Raw genomic sequence first — 21,486 nt, 5'->3', positions numbered from 1 at the left:
CCTGCATTGTTTTAGAAAGATACCCTGGCAATCTGTCTCACTCTGATGCCATAAGTAACTGGGACTCCTCAAACATTTTAAGATAAATTTGCTGCATTTTTGTGGCTTGGAAGGAAGCATTATGGAGAGCACAATGGATTTGGAGTCAGAAGACCTGGGTTAAAAATTCTAGCTCTGTTATTTAATATTTGAATGACCTTGGAAAAGTCAGCCTCTTGGCATCTCAGATTCCTCTTATACAAAATGAAAGCATTGAATAAAATAATCTCAACAATCTCTTGCAGCTCTCTATCCAATGATTTTTTCTCCTTTTTGGAATATAATTCTTAAGTACCCTGATGTTTAGTATGGATATGGGTTTAATATGGATAATTGTATTAATAATGCAGGAACAAGCATGCTGTTGACAATCTATCTCCAAATGCCTCTCCCATTTGATTGTGAGTTCCTTTCAGATGGAGACTGTCTTTGTATCCCCAGTGTTTAACACAGTGTCTGTCACAGTAGGTACTTAATAAATGCTTATTGATTGACTGACTGACATAGAAAATTTAGGTTTCTAGCATATTCTCTACCTACCCCTTCTCACATGTTCTAACCTTGTGTACTCATTATTCTTGGGGGTTGGGGAGGAAGTGGGAAGTAAGAGTAGTTTACCTCAATTTTCTGAAATACCATGATGGGTGAAATGCAAATCATTAGCTTACTTAGATAACTATGCTGCCAACACTAAGAAATTCTTACTTGCTTGTTAAATCTGTCAGAAGCCTAAGACATTGTGCTGGGCTTAATTTTCAGACCAACTATCCTTTGGAGAAAAAACCAGCAGCAAGAAACTTGCAGCCATTAACCATGGTCATTGGTGCCTTCTGTTTTTTGATTTTGATTTTGATTATACCCTTCTTCTGACTATGATCAAATGAGATAATATTTGTAAAGTGCTCAGCACAGTGCCGGGCACATAGAAGGCACTATGTAAATGCTTATTTCTTTTCTTTCCTTCCTTCCTTCCTATGACCTAGGCAGAAATGCCTTACCGGCAGCAGTGGAAACCTTATGGCTTGTAGTGTGTGGGGATGAAGGCCCTCAGCATCAAGGGATGAGCTGGAGTATGCCCAGCCAGGTCAGTATCATAGCCCTCTGACATCTGGCTAAATCATAGCCACATCTGGCAGGCAGCGGCTATCACAGAATCTCTGTATCACAGCCTAGAATGGGCTGGAAAAAAAATTCTTTGCCCATTTAGAGCAACAGGAAGAAGAAAAATAAGAGAAAATATTATGCTGGGCCAGGCAAGCATGCATGTGTGTGTATGCATGTATTTTCTCCTTCTCTCCCCTCCTACTACACTTATATCCCCAACAATTCTGGAAGATCATCCTCTTGTGTTTATATATAGAAGCAGCTTTTGTATTCTCTATAATAAGAAAATAGGCAGTATGGTATCATGGGAAGACCACTGGACTTGGAATCAGGAGACCAGGAATTCTGGCTCAGCCTTTTACTAATATAATGTCAGACAAAGTACTTCATAGACCCGGTGGCATAATAATCAGCACTTTGAATCCAGCTGAGTTTGAATCTCAGTTGGACCTTTATTAAGGCAGGCAGTATAGAATAGTATGGATACAGTGATAGACTTAAGAGTTAGGAAGACTTCTCTTCAAATTCTGCCTCAGATACTTACTCGCTATGGCACTTTAATTTTCTATGCCTCAGTTTCCTTACCTCTAAAATTGATGAAGTAGGAATCCATGGCCTCTAAGGGATGTTCTGGCTCTAAATCTATAATCCTAGGATATCCCTCAACCTCAATCTCCTCATCTGTAAAAGAGGTGATGCTATCTCTCTATTTCTCACGCCAAGACTCTAAAAGGAGACACTCATTCAGATTCAGAAGCGTTCTCAATTTCCTTGGGCCCCTGAGCTCAGTACCTAAATGGTCAATGGGCTGTTTTAGCAGACATGCTGAGAGAAGCCTTGAAAAACAATCACAATTTATGACTTCAGTATCAAGTTAGGCAGCTGGATGGTTCACATATTTTAAGTTTACACATCTCTTGCTTGGTATATCTTACAGATTAACAAGTTTTAAAAAAGCTTTTCTGTTTAGAAGTGCTGGGGGTAAGTTTAAATTCCAAAATTAACATCAAGTCTCTCCACATACTGTGGATTAAAAACAAATTCCTCCCCCCCCAGTCTAAAAATACCACACAGTGGTTGACTCATGTCTCCACTGCGGTTAGCATAACCAGGTGGGTGTGAATCACTGATTAGGATGATGTAATTTGCTCTGTGTACCAGGAGAGAAGGGCAGCACAGAGCTTGCAATTGGCCCTTCCCAGGGTTATTTGCTTGGGAGTTACTTCAAGGTCAGTCAGTGTCCATTAGTAATCTCTTAACTACCCAGAATGCCAACTGGGCAAGTGGGAGTTCTACAAAAATTTTGCAGAGTGGATTGAGTGGCGGAATATTTAAATGAAGAATGTGAAAATTCAGTCAGCATCTGCTGGGTACTAAATAGTGTAGCTGGGTCAGATTTCCAGAAAATGGAACTAACCTCATATATATATATATATATATATATATATATATATATATATGTGTGTGTGTGTGTGTGTGTGTGTGTGTGTGTGTGTGTATATGCATACATGTGTATGTATGCATACATGTGGATATATACACACATATCTATCTATCTATTTTTTGTTTTTGCTTGGTGAGGCAGTGATATCTCCTGCCAGATTATTAGAGCAAAACTTGTAGAGGGTTAACCAATTCTCCCTTCTATCAGAAAGTCTATAGTACTCTCTTTTCCTATTGAGGGAAGGCTTAAAGGCTTTGCAAGACTAAAATCTTGGATTCTTCAATTTGGAAAAGACTTCTGAGTTCACTCAGTCCAACTCTCACTCTCATTTGAGATTTCCCTCTATGTCATCACTGACAGTTGGCTGTCCAGTCTCTGCTTAAAGACCTGTGACATTAGTCACAGAGCACTTACTACCTTATGAGGGGGCTGGTTCTATTTTTGGGTAGCTCTAATTGTTAATAAGATCTGCCTACCTATAATTTCTATCCATTGATCTTAGTTTAGGGGTTCTTAATGTGGGGTCTGTGAACTTTTAAAAAATTTGGTAATTATATTTCAGTGTAATTAGTTTCCTTTGTAACCGTATGTATTTTATTTTATGCATTAAAAAAATTAGAAGGAGCTAGGTGCCCCCTAAAGTGAATAAGAGTGTTGGACTTAATCAAGAAGAATTGAGTTCAAATCCTGCTTCTGATATTTACCAGCAGCAGTATGACCTTGTGTGGCCCTGTGTAACCTCTCTCAGTCTTGGGCTTAGTTTCCTCAACTGTAAAATGAGGATAATAAAAGCACCTCACTTACAACATTGTTGTGAGGATCAAATGAGGTATGTACAGTGCCTTGTAAACCTTAAATTGTCATATAAATGCTTATTATTACTATTATTATTATTATGAACAGTCCACAGATTTCACCACACTGATACAAAATATCTAAGACACAAAATAGTTTCAGAATTTTATACTAATTCTAACTCTCGGGGCTAGGCATCATACCTCATCCCCATTCTATACCACAGTCCTTCAAATATATGAAGAGAGCTCTCATGTCTTCCCTCTCTTTTCCAGATTTTACATCCCTCGTTACTTCAGCCAACATTAATATAACATTTTCTCCTCAAATCTGGGCACTGTCATGATCAACTCTGGATGTGCTCCAGCTTGTTAGTGTTGCTACCAATTGAACAAAATATTTCTAATGTAATCTGACTAATACAGAGCAGTTGGGGCAGAATATATCCATCAGTGCACCCTAAGCTTGCGTTAGGTCTTTTTCTTTTGACTGCCACATCACATTGTTTTCTCTTATCAAACTTGTATTCCACTAAAACCCCCGGTCTTTTTTCATTTCAAAAAGATATCTCTTCATTGATGCTGATAATTAATTGTGCATTAATTATATTTTACATAACTTATTAGAAAAATTTTGCTAAAGACTGGTTTTATGTATACTTTTTGGAGTCTTGTCTATGAGAATATACAATCATTTTAGGGACTTTATTTCTTCACTGGGTTTGGTGGGAGCAGTGGGAAGGTGGAACACCAGAATCAGACTTCCATGAAGGTAACCACCTTTGTTGGAATGTTTGACCCCCTCTTAGGACCTGCAGATACAATCCAGGAGTTACATGGAATAGGAGCTAAAAAGGACTCAATGTAGTTGCAAAAAGGATTGTTTTTCAGGGAGTCATAGTCTAGTGATTCCTAATCAAAAATGAATGGGCAAATATTGATCAATAGCCTTGCAAGGCACAGAGATACAAGTTATTGATCTTGTTACACACTGGGCCAGTCAGCTGCCTGTGAAGTAGGTAAGTAAGCAATGAGGGTGAATGACTATTCCCTTGCCCAGCATTGGTGCAGTGCTGGGCACAATCAGCATTCAATGGCTGAAATGCTTGAAATGAAGTGCTTATCTATGTGGTTTGCAAGGGAGGAAGTTTGTAAGACATACCAGGCATTTTAATTCTTTGCCTTTTCTTCTTAACAGAAAAAGTGGTTAGTAACCCGTGCTTGTGGTCCAGCAATGGGAGATAAGCAAGGCAGTGGGCAGGTTTTGGCTGATGCTGCCAAATGAGGGAGTAAGACAGAGAATAATAAACTTACCCTCACTCCCATGAACCTGTCCCTGAGAACGATCCATGACAGCAAGAATACAAAGGCTTTGTTGCAGCAGAACAACACGGAGACATCCGTGGTATTTATTTTCTTTATTGCATGTAAGTATAGGTAGTTTGTGAGTGTCCAAAGAACGCCAAAGGGAGCTGCCTTGGTGAAAAACACCTTCACTGTCAAGCCATTGTCTCCGAAAAATCGACAGCATTCCCTAAAACAATGGGAGAGAGGCAGAGAGTTATTACATGCCTAGATAGAGAGCCAACCCTCCTCTCTCTCCACTCCCATCTTCTTCTTTTCTATCTATAGGGCACCTTTCTTTGATGCCTTCTTCTTGAAGCTGGTTGACCTACTATGTCAGTCCTCAGCAAATTAACCCACTTGAGCAACTTGTTTATTTTTTTCTATTCACAGAAAGCCTCGAACAGGTAGTTTTAAACAGAAGTGAATCATATAATGTTGTGGCTGCAAGGGGACCTTAGAAATCATTTAGTTCAACTCCTTCTTATTTCTCCACGATGAAGCTGAGGGTGACTTGCCCAAGGTCACCTAGCTAGTGGCGGTAAGTGGCAGAATTGGGAACCAAAGCCAGATTTTGTGACTGTATCCAATGCACCTTCTAATACATTCCGCTGAATACCGGTATTATCTCAACTGATTGCCCAAGTCATAATAACAAGAACAACAATGACAACATTGACAACAAAAATGGTAATAAGAAATATTAACATAGTGCCTTAAAATTTATAAAGTGGTTTACATACATATTTTTGACAGGCTGTAGCAGATAGAGCACGGGGCTTGGAGTTAGGAAGACCTTAGTATAAATCTGACTTTAGATACTTACTAGCTGTGTGATCCTGGGCAAGTCACTTAATCTCTGCCTCAGTTTCCTCATCTGTAAAGTACGGATGGTAATAGCACCTATCTCTTAGGATTGTTGTGAGGATCAAGTGAGATAACATATGTAAAGTACTTTGCAAACTGTAAAAAGCTTTGTAAATGCTAGTTATTATTATTATTATTACTTTCTTACTTGAATCTCATAACTCTATGATATAAATGCTATTATTATTCCCGTTTTACTAAAGGTCAAATAATATGTCCAGGGCCACACAGATAGTAAGTATCTGAGGCTGGCAGTGATGGCAGATGTTCCTGACTCCAAGTTCAGTGTGCTATCAATTATTCCACTTCGTCTCTAATGGAGAGAGGTGAATGTAGCCAGAAATGCTGCTGCTTGCATAGTTAGCAAAGGGATATTTTGCATCTGATTCCTATTTGAAACCATATCTCTCTGGAGTGTCTGTCTCATTGAGGCTTGCCTTTGTGATTAGGTGGGGGTGAGTCTCATGAAATTCTATTACATTTGGTGAAATTCATGTGTGAGTTTTATTGTGATGTGGCTGCTCACATATTAGGGTCCATCAGTAAGGCGGAAGAAATTTCAGAGGATGCTTTTCCCTATGTCCATCACCATCATGACACAAGAGTTTGTGAAGAGTGAGTGGGGTATAGAAATAAATGCTATTGGAGTGAGATGTAAGGAAAGGGTGATGCAAGTGGGTGCTGGAATTCTGTTTTATAAGAATTATATAAGTTTGGGAAAGTGAAAACTAATTATGTCAGAAAGCAAACTCCCATGGCCAGGAAAAGGACTTTTACAAGAGGGCATGGTGATATTAGTTGTAATGAAAACTCAGGAGGGAGAGGCTTGGCCTGGAGAAAACTGCCTGCTGATTTGACTGCCTGTGGGAATACTAGGCTAAGGGTTTTTGATGGGAAGGGGAAGGAACACAAAGGCATGTTAGAATACTATGCTTGCCGGGATCAGTGGTACAGGATCACAAATGCTGATTGGAGGGCAGAAGTTCAGCCATATCATGCTGATCTACATGGCCAAGAGACAGCAAGAGCTAGCAGCCAAAGTGCTTTCCAAGACACTAAAATGAATTGTTATATCATGGAAGAACAGATAAAGGAAGAGGGCACAGGAGGAACCATTCCTAGAGCACATCAAACATACTCAGGGATTGAGTGTGGCTCATGATATTATGTAAGAATGTGGTAAAGGGGACAATGGAAACATGAGTCAAAACCAGAGCCTTGAGGAACTCGGTTGGTGTCAAACAAATCTTTATTTATAGCTGCCATCAATCTAAAATGCCATCTGCCTCCCTTTGTTACTCAGCTGTGGATAACTGACAATAGAAACACAAAATGCATTAAATTGAAGTGAGAAAGAGCAGAGGGTTTTGTTAAACTGTGCAGTGTGTGATACTCTTTAATCAATATTTACAGGTAGATTCCAGATTCTCAGCTTTTGCCTGATTGCTTTTATCTTCGCAGTCCTTCATCATTGGATAAAAAGCACTTTTACCACTATTAACTCATTCAATGCTTATGATGATCTTGTGGGATGCACAGGGTAGGTATTATCCCCATTTTACAGATGGAAAAAATGACTTTGATAGGCTAAATGACTTGTGGAAGCTAATACATGACAGAGTCAGGACTTCCACTCATCCAGTTTGGGGATATTTCCACTATACTATGCTTGAACTATTTGCAATGGCTTCTTAATTGGTCTCCTTGCATCAAGTCTTTTCCCACTTGTGAAACATAGGATAGAGTTCTGGGCCTGCGATCAGGAAGGCCCAAGTTCAAATCTGGCCTCAGATACCTACGAGCTATGTGATCATGGACAAGTCATCTAACCTGTCCACTTCGTTTTCCTCAACTGTAAAATGGGGATAAAATACCACCAACTTCTATAGTTGTTGTGAGGTTAAATGAGAAAATACGTGCACAGGGGCTGACATATAGTAGTTGTGTAATAAATGTTTATTTCCTTCTTTCCTTCCTTCCCACTCCAGTTCATCTTCAAATCAATCAGTAAGCATTTATTTAGGACCTACTATGTTCCAGGAAGGCAGCTAGGTGGCGCAGTAGATAGAGTGCTGGGCCTGAAGTCAGAAGACTCATTGTCCCGAGTTCAATCTGACCTCAGACACTTGCTACTGTGTGACCCTGGGCAAGTCACTTAACCCTGTTTGTCTCGGTTTCTTTATCTGTAAAATGAGCTGGAGAAGGAAATGGCAAGCCACTCCAATATCTTTGCCAAGAAAACCCCCAAATGGGGTCGTGGAGAGTTGGATACAACTGAAATGGCTAAATAACAACAATGTGTCAGGCATTATACTAAGCACTGGGGATACAAAAAGAGGCAGAAGACAGTCCCTTCCCTCAAGGAGCTCACAAAATTTAAAATATCTATCTTATCTATTCACTTTTTTGAACTTCAATGTAAAGACAAAAAAAGAGAACGTTTTCATGGACACAGCAAAAAGAGGATTCAATATAAAACCATGTGTTTCCATTTCACACTGTTTACTTTTTTAAAAAACTATGTAATAAATACTAGACATCATTTTCATCATTTATACTGTTTTTCTGTTCTTCTTTCCAAGTTTTCTTCTGTTCTCTGCTGTGTACTTATATTTTTTCCTCTCTCCCTCCCCATTCTACCCTAGAGAAGACTACTATTAGATATTAATGTATATGTAAAACCATTATATATGCATATATTTCTATTTATCAGTTCGTTCTTTGGATGTGGATAGCATCTTCCCTCATGGGTCCTTTGTAGTTTGAGAATTTATAATACTTAAAATAGCTTAGTCATTCAAAATGGTTCTTAGAATAACAATACGACGTACAACTTTCTCTTGGGTCTGTTCATTTCACTCTTCATTATTTCATGTAAGGCTTTCCATGTTTTTCTAAAATCAACCTGCTCATCATTTCTTATAGCACAGTAGTATTCCATCACAACACAGTCTAATGGAATCAATCTTTCACACTGCTGCCAAAGTGATTTTCCTTAAGGGCATATCTTGACAGTGACCATGACACTCCCCAATTTAATAAATTCCAGTGGCTTCCTATTGTTTTCAGTATAAAATATAAACTCTGGTTAGCTTTTACAACCTTTCACAACTTGGCCCCCCTTTCATTTTCCAGCCTCAATGTATATTATTCTCCTTGCTTTGTTCTGCCAGTTAGCCAAATTGGGCTTCTCTCTGATCCTTACCCATGATGTTCCATTTTCTGCTTTAAGCCACATGCCTGGAATGCCTTCCTTTCTTACTCCTCTGTTTTCATTTCCATTAAGATACAGCTGAAGAACCATCTTTTACATGAAGTCCACCAGTCCCATGTCCTATACTATCTCAATGATACTTATGAGGTCTGATTAACTTCCTTGAATTAAGAAGTAGATAGTCTATTTGGTTTAATGTCAAGACCGTTCATTTGTGTATGGTCCGTGGAGGCCTTAAATATTTTTATCGCCTTCCTTCTCAGATTATTGGGCTCCTTCGCTGCTCTTCTTCCTGTATCATACATAGTATAAGCTGGGATATCTATCTTGGAGGGCATATCTGATATGACTGGGAACTTACACATTAGTTTAATGCACTTTATCTGTAGCCAAGAGACTTTCATTTCTGTAGCCACAGGTCTGGTTTTGACATCCAAATTCTTATTCTAAGATACCATCTTTTCTTTTTCTTTAAGTAGTGTTTGCCTACTAACTACTAGGTGGCACAGTGGATACAGTGCTGGGCCTGGAGTCAGGAAAGACTCAAGTTCAAATCTGGCCTCTGATACTTACTAGCTGTGTGACCCTAGGGAAGTCACTTAATCTTTTTTGACTAAGTTTCCTCATCTGTAAAATGAGCTAGAGAAGGAAATGACAAACCACTCTAGTATCTTTGCCAAGAAAACCCCAAATGGGGTCATAAAGAGCTGGATATGACTGAAACAACAGTACAACAGTAACAATCATATGAAAACTTGCTCCAAATCACTAAAAATAAAAGAAATGCAAGTCAAGACAATCCTGTGTTTATCCCACACTCAGCAATTTGGCAAAGATGACAAAAGTTGGGAATGGTCAATGTTGAAAGAGTTATGGAAAGACAGGCACACTTCTGGTGAAGCTATAAATCAATCTGGAATTGGATTCATATTCTTTGACCCAAAATTCTGCTGCTATTCATATTCTTCTAGGAGATCAAAGAGAAAAAGAAAAATCCAATATATACCAAAATATTTAAAGCAGCACTTTTTTTATAGTAGAAAAGAATTAGAGGCAAAGTTGATGCCGATCAATTGGGGAATAGAGAACAAAGTGTGGTACATGAAATGCAATGGAATATTAATATGTTGTAAAGAAATGTTGAATGTGAAGAATATAGGGGCTTGGGAAGACCTACGACTTTATGCAAGAGAAATAGGGAGATCCAAAAAAACCATATATATGTATATAAATATAATAATACATATATATGTCTAATGACTACAATAATATAAATGGAAAAGAACAGCAATGAAAACAACAAAAATTTAAATTTCATACTACTTAATTGGCCCCAAAGGAAAAAAAAATGAGAATGTCCCTGTCTGTTTTCTCTGCAGAGGTGAGGACTATGGAGGTGGGACTTAGCATATATTATCAGATGACTGATGATATATCAGCTAGTTTTGCCAGTTTCCCTTCCTCCCCATTCTTTTTTCTTTTTTTTGTTAAAAGGGATGACTCTCTGTCTCTGTTTCTGTCTCTCTGTATGTGTGTATGTATGAATGTGTGCATGTATGAAGGATACGTTGGGAAATGAAGGTGATATAAAAACAAAAAAATTCAAATCATGTTTTAAATCCAGAGGACCAGAAGCTAGCTTCTAGCATGGCATAAAGGGAATGGTACTAAGGTTCAGAGACAGACGATTCAAGTTAGTTGTGTGACCCTGGAGAAGTCAGTTAATTTTTCAGGGCCTCAGTTCCTCTTCTGCACGGTGCACTGAAAAGGGCTTGATTTGGAGTCAAAGGATCTGGGTTCATATCCTGCATCTAGTACACACTTCCTGCATGGCTTTTTAAGATCAATACAGAATAAGTGACTTGCCTGGTTTCCTAATCTGTCAAATGATGAGATTGGACCAGGTGACCTCTGAGGTCTTTTCCAGATCTAAATTTATGATGTAACCTTTTGATTTTATTTGCATCTACTACCTTATGGAGTAGTTGGAAAGAAAGAAATTTGTTAAATTTCAAGTACTATGTAAATATAAGTTATTGTTATTAATTGTTTTTGTTGGTAAGTTGTTTCAGCCATATTCAACTCTGTGATCCCACTTGGGGTTTTCTTGGCAAAGATACTGGGGTGGTTTGCCATTTCCTCCTCCATCTCATTTTATAGATGGGGAAACTGAGGCAAATAGGGGTAAGCGACTTACCCAGGGTCATACAGCTAGTAAGTGTCTGAGGTCAGATTTGAATTCATGAAGATGAGTCTTCCTGATTCTAAGTCCAGTACTCTAACCACCACCCAGCTGCACTTTATAATTATTCATAATCATTCCAAATCTTCTTTTTCCTTCTGAAAACCCTCTCACATAAATTTCCAGTAAGGAAGAAAATACCACTTGCTTATATGAGGTCTTCTATTTTGTGTCCTTGACTTTGTAATCCCTAGAGAGGCTTTCTATTCTCCTTCTGAAAGTAATATTTGTTCCTAGACATTAGTCACCAGAAATAAATACTATTTGTCAGTCTTGGAGACTGTCATATTCTGGATATAGAGTTTGGGAAGATAGCCCATTTCTTGATTCTTCAGATTTGAATGACATATGGTTGTTTTGCTACTCTCAGAGTTGCCTTCCCATAGGATTTGTCTCTTCTTTTTGTGACTAGTACTCTGCTGACAGACTGTATGTCACGATCCTTTCTATGGCATCATTGAATTCCTCCTGGCCACTGAGTCAGCTATGAAGATGACTAAAGACAATATTACCTGACTTTTCATTGTGATCACCCAGGACAGCAAACATTAAATCAAATAGAATGACGTAAAAGTTGTATGACACTGATATGGCCAAGGTCAACATACTAATGTGGCCTCAAAGACAGAAGAAAGCCTGAATTTGACTTATACCAGACTTTACTGCTTTAGATGTTGCAAAAAAAATTGGAATTATCAAAGCCCTATTCATCTAGCTCATTTCACAAATATCTATTTCTTACTTCATGTTAGGGCCAGGGATGGAAACAGGATTCAAGCCTCACCATGCCCACTGCTTTACCATTGGGTTTGGGTCAGCAGGGCCCATGGCATTTTCGAGAAACCATGGCTTTCAAGGGACTGACAAGTTAGCTGACTGATAAAAAGTTAACCAAATGAAGTTTTTGAGGAACTGGAAAACTTGCCTGTCTACAAATTAGCCCTGAGGAATGAGGAGGTCTATAAAGGCTATTTACCATAATTACCTTTTGCCCATAGGAAAGTTGATTGGATTTTCTAATGAGCAGGTACAAAGATATGACAGACACTCATCTAGAGAAATGTGGAGCAAAAATCCCATTGCTGTACAAATACTCTCTGAATCAGTTATGGGCTTTGAAAGTGCTGTTTCTAGTGAAAGAGACTATATATACTGTTAGAGGGCACTGAACCCAGAGGTCATGCCTTTCTTTCCTAGAACTTCTAGAGAGATTTCTGGTAAGCAGATCCAACCCATAGAGCACACAAACTGATTCTTTTGCCAGCCTGGGTATAGAAAACAAATCTATAATCCCAGTGGTCAGTCCATTTCATCCACTAGTTAGGTTACAGGAGCAGCTAGTTCCTTTGTCAAAGAAACTAGGTAATTGGAATACTTAAGTAGCAAAGTAGATAGAGTGCTAGACCTGGAGTCAGGAAGACTCGAGTTCAAATCCAACCTCAGACACTTGCTAGTTATATGATATTGGGCAAATCTTTTACCCTTTGCCTGCCTCAGTTTCTTTATCTGAAATGTGGGAATAATCATAGCACCTACTTCCTAGGACTGTTGTGAGGACCAAACAAGAAAATTTTAAAGTGCTTTGCAAAACTTTTGAGTGTTATATGATGATGAAAATAATAATAATTGTTGTTGTTCAGTTGTGTCTGACCCTTCATGATCCCATTTGGTTTTGGTTTTTTTTTTGGTAAAGATACTGGAATGGTTTGCCATTTCCTTCTCCAGTTCATTTTACAGATGAGGAAACTGAGGCATACAAGTTTAAGTGATTAGCCCAGAGTGTCACAGCTAGTAAGTGTCTGAGGCCAGATTTGAGCTCATGAAGAGGAGTCTTCCCGATTCCAAGCCCAATGTTCTATCCATTGCACCACTTAGCTGTTTTATTATTATGATTAATTTTCATCAGACAGATCACTAGACTAAGTTACGTTAAGGTAAATCTGAAGATATAGTTACCCACATATGTAGAAGACAATATTAGAGTCTGTCCATGTAAAGCATCCTTTGTGTGTAATTCCATATATTTATTGTGGCACATGACAAACATTTCATGTTTCAGGATGGTTATTTACATTGCTGTTATGTTAATTTGGCTATATTTTGGGTGCACACCCTAACAATGTCTATTTATTAATTGCTTTATATGTTCACTGATGCTTGCAGTTAAGCTGTATTTTTATGGAGCTGTTAATAGTGTTATTGTTACAGCTAACTAGTTTTGCCTTGTTAGTTACCCATGATTTGCTTTGTAAAGTGATGATTGTCATGTTTTGTACATATTCACATATTTTTAAGTGATGTATTATGCTAGGTCCAGCAGGTACTTAGCCATGCTATTATTGCAGTATCCTATCAAATGATATTTGGTATAGTGCTATGTCAATTGCATGCAATGTTAATGGGTATTTGCTTTATTTTGGTTTCAATGGAACCACAGTTGGTAACCTGGGACTCCAGAAAATCACTTTGCTGTTTTAAAGTACTGATATTTGTATTTAAACTCTGTATTTATGGCTTTTAAGCTTGCCTTGGCTGATTTTTGTAAGGATTTACAAAGTTTCAGCCCAAAGGAGGAATGTAACCCAGGTTTCCAGTCAAGCCTGTAGCATTTTTTCATGAGGCTCTCCTAACTGATGGAGAGAATACTTATGTGACACTATGTGTGAGAGGTAGAGTTGGTGAAAGAACTTTGGAGAGGAGAGACCTTCTTTATTTTTCCTTTGCAAGAGAACACTCATAGTTCTATATTTTATTTGGGACCAACTCTAGGGAAGATAAAGAGGAAGACTTTTCATGCAAATATTTAAGGAAAAACCAGCATCTCAATATGTCTGATGATTTCAAGCTTATCTCCCTCTAGACTTTGAAGAATTTTCCTTTAGGTAAGATGTCATAATTTATAGAATTTTTCTAAATTCTTTTTGCTGGGTGTTTGGATAAGTTGGTTTATTTGTATTCATTATGTGTGATAATCTTTTGCATTTGGTGGGAAGGACTCAAGCCAGAGTATGTAAATGCAATAACTGGAATGCTGGGCCTAGAATCTGGAAGACCTGAGTCAAATCTAGCCTCAGACACTTACTAGCTGTGTGATTCTGGGCAAATCACTTACGTGTTGTCTGCCTCAGTATCCTCACCTTTAAAATGGGGATAATAACAGCACCTACCTAGCAAGGTTGATAAGAGAATCAAATGAAATAATATTTGTAAAGCTCTTAGAATAGAAACTTGCACATATTAGGTATTTAATAAATGATTATTTTCTTCCATATCTATACCCTTACTCCCCTCATCTAAGAGACATTGGCCAGAGAAGTGGCTTTATGAACCTAAGACTCATGCTCTTAGACCAGTGATATTTAGAGGGGTAGACAGATTAATTGTAGTCTGGCACCCCCATACTCAAAAGAGAAAAGAGTGGCCAAATTCATGGCCCCTTCTCATGCTCCTCTCAAGGCAAATATTAATCTTACTTAGAGAGAAGTGGCCAAGATTCCAAAGATATCTATGTCTATGTATGCTTACCCTTGAACCTACCTGTCTATATGTTAAACACTCCATTCATTGGATGCACACATCTTATGTGGTCAATGCATATCTTACCTTTGCATTCAACTCTTCACATATTCTCAGTGGCACCACTCCTAAGATGCTAACTCATCTCTTCTATCATTTTCCACACTCCTGGTAACCTAGTTTGGGGAGGCAACTTCAGCAAAAGCATGGTTTAAATCTACTTATTCTCAGGTGGAGTGATGTTTTGCTAGAATGGTGGGTTTTAATATAATCAATAGGCTAAAAAAGATAATATCTTGGGAGCCAAGATGGTGGAGTAGAGACAGCACCCCAGCCAAACTCTACCAATATTGCCATCTAAACCACTTAAAAACAACACTTCATATTGAATTCTAGAATGGCAAAACTAACAAAAGGTCAAGGTGAGGCATTTTTTTCTAGCCCAAGATACCATAGAAGGTTAGAATGAGAGGTCTCCGACACTGGGGTGGGGGCTGGCCTGGAGTGCACACCATGGCAGCACTAGTGGTGGAGGCAGTTTTGACAGTGGCAGCAGCATCCAGAGGTCTCAGCACAGAAATGGTAGGGGGGTTGGAGAATTGGTAAGAGAGAGACTAGAGGGAACTCTTTGCTGGCACTGACTGCAGGACTTGGTACTATTTGGCAACTCTATTGCCCATATGCAGTTCTGGGTTGCAATTCCAGGGCCAAAAGGAATGGCAGCAGGACAATAGTGACCCTTCCTGGGTCAAGACCAGAGCACAAACCAGGGGAGCAGTTACCATATCTCTCCGCAATGTTCTAAAGCAAAAAAACTTTTGAGAAGATCGAGGGTAAGAAGACAGAGAAGACTAAACAGAAGAAAACAGAATAGAAGGAAATGCACAATTAGTAATTATAACATAGAATATGAATGGGATAAATTCACCCATAAACCAGAAGTGGATAGCAGAATAGATTAGAAATCAGAATCCAATATGTTGTTTGTAAGAGACACATTGGAAACAGAAAGATACATATACAGATTTAAAATCAGGGGCCGATGCAGAATCTATTATACTTCAGCTGAAGTTAAAAAAAGGCAGAAGTGACAGTCATGATTTGGACAAAATGAAAACAAAAAATGACCTATTTAAAGGAAATGGGGAAAATACATTTTGTTAAAAGTATTGTAGACAGTGAAGTACTACAAAAAATTTTACAGCAAATTTCTCTGAAAAAGGCCTCATTTCTCAAATATATAAAAATAAGATCCATTCCCCAGTTGATAAATGGTCAAAGAATATGAATGGGCTGTTTTCAGAAAAAACTATCTATAGCTAATCAAAACTATCTATAGTCATATGAAAAAGCTCTAAATCACTAATAATTAGAGAAATTCAAATTAAAATCACTCTGAGGTACCACCTCACACTTATTAGAAATGACAAATGCTAGAAGGGATGTGGGGAAAAAAAGTACAGTAATGAACTGTTGGTGGATTTGTGAACTGGTCCAACCATTCTGGATAACAATTTGGAGCTATGTCCAAAGGGCTATAAAACTGTGCATACCCTTTGACCCAGCAATACCACTACTAGGTCTGTAACTGAAAGAGAGCAAAGAAAAAGGAAGAGGACCTGTATGTACAAAAATATTTATAGCAGTTCTTTTTGTGGTGGCAAAGAATTAGAAATGCAGGGGATGCCCATCAATTATGGAATGACTGAATAAGTTGTGGTATATGATTGTGATGGAATACTACAGTACTATAAAGAATGATGAGGGGGATGATGAGGTTCAGAAAAAACCTAGAAAGACTTATATGAACTGAAGCAAAATGAAGTGAGCAGAACCAGGAGATCATTGTACACATTAACAACAATATTGTAATGATGATCAATTATGAAAGACTTAGCTACCCTGATCAATACAATGATCTAAGACTCTTCATGAAAAATGCTATCCCTTTTCAGAGAACTAATGAACTCTAAGTGCAAACAAGCATAATTTTCTCACTGTATTTCTTTCTTTTCTTTTTTTTTTTTGCAATATGGCTAATGTGGGAATATGTTTTGCATGATTTCACTTGTATAATTGATAACATATTGCTTTGTCAGTGGGTGGGGGAAGTGTGGGAAGTAGGGAGGGAGAGAATTTAGAACTAAAATAATGTTTAAAATAAATAATTTTTTTTAAAAGAAAAAAAGTTAATATCTCCAATTGGTCAAACAGTGTTGCCAGGAAGATGTGACTCAATCTTCGGAGAAGAATAGTGATAGGACTTCTAGTTCTATAGTTTTGGTGAATATCTAATATAATATAGGGAGAGAAGCAGATTTAGATTTAAGCATAGGGCATGGAGCCATCCAAGATCTTTTATGAGACAAATAAAGTCCTAACACCAAAACTAGGGAATGATAAAGCACAAAAGTAGAACTGTAGATCAATATAATTAATCAATATCAGTTCAGAAATTTGAAATGAAATCATGTCAAATAGACTACAACAATTCATTCAAGAAATTATTTGTTATGACCAAGTTGGATTTATAGCAGGCATGCAAAGATGGTTCAACATTAGGAAAATAATCAAAATAATTTACATTAAAACAAATGCAGCTACCTATGGTGCAATATGCTGGGAATGGGTATCAAAAAGGATATTTTTCAAATTAACTTTTATAAATGCACATATTTCAAGTGACAGAAAATTCTGCTTTCCATGGTAGATAGGTATCTATTTTATTTTATAATGAAGATAACTAAGCCTCCTGTGAATAATAACACATAGGATCATAGATCTAGAGTTGAAAGGGACCTTGAAAGAAACTTTAGTCCATCCCCCTCATTTATTATTTGAGGAAATTGAGGCCCATGGGTTTAAGTGGCTTTCCAAGGTGACACAGTAAATATTAGACTCAGGATTTCAACAGCAGTCTTCTGCATGTAGAGGTGGGATGGGGCATAATTTTCAAACCTTGACTGGGGAAGACTAGATTTGCTTGTTTTGGAAAGGAAAACACAGTCTTTGCTACTTTATTCTCCAGAGCTCTGAATTTTGTGCCCATATTCCAGGTCTCTTATTTTTTTCATGCCTATAGTTTAAATCTCTCAGCTAAGGTATAGTTACGTCTAAACACAGTTAAAGGTCTACAAATCACCAGCTTACTGAACCAATCACTAGATTGATTTGTTCAATTTATTGTCCAGTTTATTGAACACTGATTATGTACAAAGCATATCCTAGGTGTTTCAGTCTCTTACCACAGGGAGTGTGTAATCTAATATGCTTGCATCCATACTAATGTGTATGGATGGCAACAGACTTTACAAAATTCTTCAGCAGGTATGGGTTGGACTAAATGGTCTCTGAGGTCTGTGCCAACCTCTGAATGAAATTCTGCTGTTTACATTCCTATAAATGGATACTAGTTGAGTGATGTATAAGGAAAACAGTAAAATGAATTTAGAAGAGTAATTTTTAGATTAGACTTTCCCTTGGGGACAAACTTAAATTTCATTTATAAAAAATAAAATTATGATCCAGAAACACCAATATAATCACAATAATAATTCACATGAATATAGTGCTTTAGAATTGACAAGATTTTTTCTCTTAACAACTCTTGAGGTAGGTAGTACAAGTATTATTTTTATCAGCATGTGATATAAAATTAAAGCCATAAATTATACTTATGCCTTCTTTTGATTTTTTTTAAGGATCAGGGTCACTTGCTATAAATATGGCAGACATCTATATTTTGATGTGCAAGAGAATGAAATGGAATTTGTAGGTTCTGGTGCAAAAGCTATTAAGAGGAATGAAGAAATGGGAAAAAGTCATGAAATTACTATTTTGGGACAAATTAAATCAACTCGAAGCTGTGATAAGAAAGAAATGGAAATTAGGATCTGAATAATCAACACAGCAAGAACTATTGTCTGGAGGCAGAAGAAGAAAGTCAGAGTAAGGAAGCAGGCATCTCCCAGCAGTGACATTAAGCAGTCTACTTCAGTATTCTTTCAGATCCAATGAGGAGGCAGAATTTTATTTAAAAACCAAATTGAACAACCTAAGAAAAGTCGATTCTCTCAGGGAAAGAGGGTAGATTTGCCAGACTACATAATCCTGAGACTCAAGGATTGAAGTAGATCTTATTTACGAGGGTAATTCATCAGCACAGTTACCACCACCACCAATCAATCAATCCATCAACCAACAAGTATTTTATTAAATACCTAATATCAAGCACTTAATATCAGGCACTGTGCTAAATGCAGGGGAATACAAAAGAAAGGCAAAAAACAAACCCTGCCCTCAAATAGTTTACATTCTAGTGGCTTTTTTTTTTGTGAGGCAATTGGGGTTAAGTGACTTGTCCAGAGTCACACAGCTAGAGTTATGTGTCTGAGGTCAAATTTGAACTCAGGTCCTCCTGACTGCAGAGGAGGTGCTCTATCCACTGCGCCACCTAGCTGCCCCAATACTTCACATTCTAGAAGGAGATACTACATGCAAAAAAATTAGCTACATAAAAGTAACTATAGAGGGAAATACATCTACATCATTTAAAAACAATATTTTTAATGAACAAAAATATGTTTTCTCTCCTCCTTTCCCCCCCATTAAAACAAAATAAAAGTAAAACCTTATAACAAATATACATGGTTATGCAAAACAAATTCCTCAATTGGCCATAACTAAAAAAAGTCTCAATTCGAATCCTGACTCCATCACTTTGGTTAAGAGGTAGGCTGAAAGTTTCATTATGGGTCTTCTGGAATTGTGGCTGGTCATTATGTTGATCAGAGTTCTTAAGCCTTTCAAAATTGTTTATAATGTTGTTATATAAATTGTTGTAATTATTCTAACTTAAATCTGCATAAAAGTCTTCCTAGGTTTTTCTGAAATTATGCTTTTCATCATTTCTTACAAAGTAATAGTATTCAATTACATTTATATGCCATATTTTGTTTAGCCATTTCCTAATTGATGGGCAGATGCCTCCTTAGTTTCTAGGGTTTTTTTGCTACTATAAATATTTTGGTATATATGGCTCCTTTGCCTCTTTTTTTGGAACTCTTTGAGGTAGTACAGACCTAGTAGTAATATTGTTGGCTCAGAGGTTATGTAAAATTTAATGATTTTTTGGGCATAGTTTTATATTGCTTTACAGAATGGCTAGAAGAATTTGCAGCTCTATCAACAATGCATTCGTCCTTCCATTTAGTTCTTTAGAGCCCTTCTAGTAAGCTGTTCGACAAGATTACAGGATCATTAAGGATTTAGAACCATAAAGGACCTCACAAGTCATTTAGTCTGACCCTCTGATTTAGTAGATGGTAAAAATGAGTCAAGATGAGGTGAAGTGACCTGCCCAAAGTCACACAGGTAGAGAGGGGGCAGAGTCAAGATTCAAATCTAGGTTTTTCTTATTCCAAATAAGTGTTATTTCTACTATATCATATTTTCTTTGACCTCTGGGCTTGACTTATTAGATCTGAGCTTTAGTAATTTATTAAGAAAGGCACTAAGAGTGGACTTACATGAATCATGTCTCTAGAGCATGTTTTAGTGTGAAGTACAGAAAAGGCTTAACAAACAAATATTGGTCTTTACTCACTACCTTTAAAAATCAATAACACACATATAGTTATGGAAGTTTGTCAACTGACAAACATGGGGGAAGATGGCTAGGTTTTGGTAGATGCCTATGGAAGCCAAGAATCTAAGTCTTATAGCTCTAACAAATGTGTTTATATGTAGTTGCTTGGAGGTTGACCATTTCCCTAGTAGGTTTTTAGTTATTTTTGTTTTTTATGGTCACACAGTTAATTCATGTTGAGGATAACTTTCTTTTTTTTTTTAAATATAAATTTATTTTTAGTTTTCAATATTTACTTCCACAAGATTTTGAGTTCCAAATTTTCACCCCATCTCGCCCCTCCCCCCACCCCAAGATGGCATGCATTCTGAATATCCCTTCCCCTGGTCTGTGTTCTCTTCTATCTCTCCCCCCTTCTCTTATCCCCTTCCGCTTCTATTTTCCTATTGGGCAGGACAGACTTCTGTACCCCATTTCCTGTATTTCTTATTTCTCAGTAGCATGTGAAAACATTTTTTAAAAACATATGTTTTTAAAACTTTAGGTTTCAAATCTTCTCCCTTCGTCCCTCCCTACCCACCCTCATTGAAAAGGCAAGCAACTCAATATAGGTTATACATGTGCAGTTATGCAAAACACTTCCATAGTAGACATGTTGTGAAAAACTAACTCTATTTCCCTTAATCCTATCCTGCCCTCCCATTTATTCTATTCTTTCTTTTGATCCTGTCCCTCCTCAGAAGTATTTGCTTCTGATTACCCCCCTTTCCCAATCTGCCCTCCTCTCTAGCATCCCCCTGCTCTCTTGTCCCTTCACCCCCTATTTTCCCATAGGGCAAGACAGATTTCCGTACCCAATTGAATGTGTATGTTATTCCCTCTGTAAGCCAAATCCTATGAGAATAGGATTCACTCATTCCCTCTTACCTTCCCCCATTTCCCCTCCACTGTAAGAGCATTTTCTTTTCTGTTTTTTTTGTGAGATAATTTACCCCATTCTACCTCTCCCTTTCTTCTTCTCTGAATATAATCTTCTCTCATCCCTTAATTTTATTCTCTAGATATGACCCCTTAATCTTCAACTCACCCCATGCCCTCTATCTATCTATCTATCTATCTATCTATCTATCTATCTATCTATCTATCTATCTATCTATTATCATCTATCATACATATAATTTTTTCCTCCAACTACCCTAATACTGACAAAGGTCTCATGAGTTATAAATATCATCTTTCCATGCAGGAATAAACAGTTCAACCTTAATAAGTCTCTTATGATTTCTCTTTCCTGTTTACCTCTTCATGTTCCACTTGAGTCTTGTATTTGAAAGT

General features: G+C 37.5%; 1 protein-coding gene across 1 annotated transcript in view; it reads right to left on the bottom strand.

Annotated features, from left to right (window-relative positions):
- The window catches only part of SLC35F3 (solute carrier family 35 member F3), a 159,177-nt gene that overhangs the window by 21,775 nt on the left and 115,916 nt on the right, over positions 1-21,486 (bottom strand). Inside the window, exon 3 of the mRNA XM_021000486.2 lies at positions 4,696-4,915. Coding sequence (XP_020856145.1) covers positions 4,696-4,915 — 220 coding nt within the window. The remainder of the gene's footprint in view (positions 1-4,695; positions 4,916-21,486) is intronic.

Source organism: Phascolarctos cinereus, unplaced genomic scaffold (genome assembly GCF_003287225.1).
Source record: "Phascolarctos cinereus isolate Bilbo 61053 unplaced genomic scaffold, phaCin_HiC Scaffold_5;HRSCAF=322, whole genome shotgun sequence".
In the NCBI taxonomy this organism is placed as follows: domain Eukaryota; kingdom Metazoa; phylum Chordata; class Mammalia; order Diprotodontia; family Phascolarctidae; genus Phascolarctos; species Phascolarctos cinereus.
The sequence above is the reverse complement of the archived record's forward strand: the minus strand, read 5'-3'. Positions and strand labels throughout refer to the sequence as shown.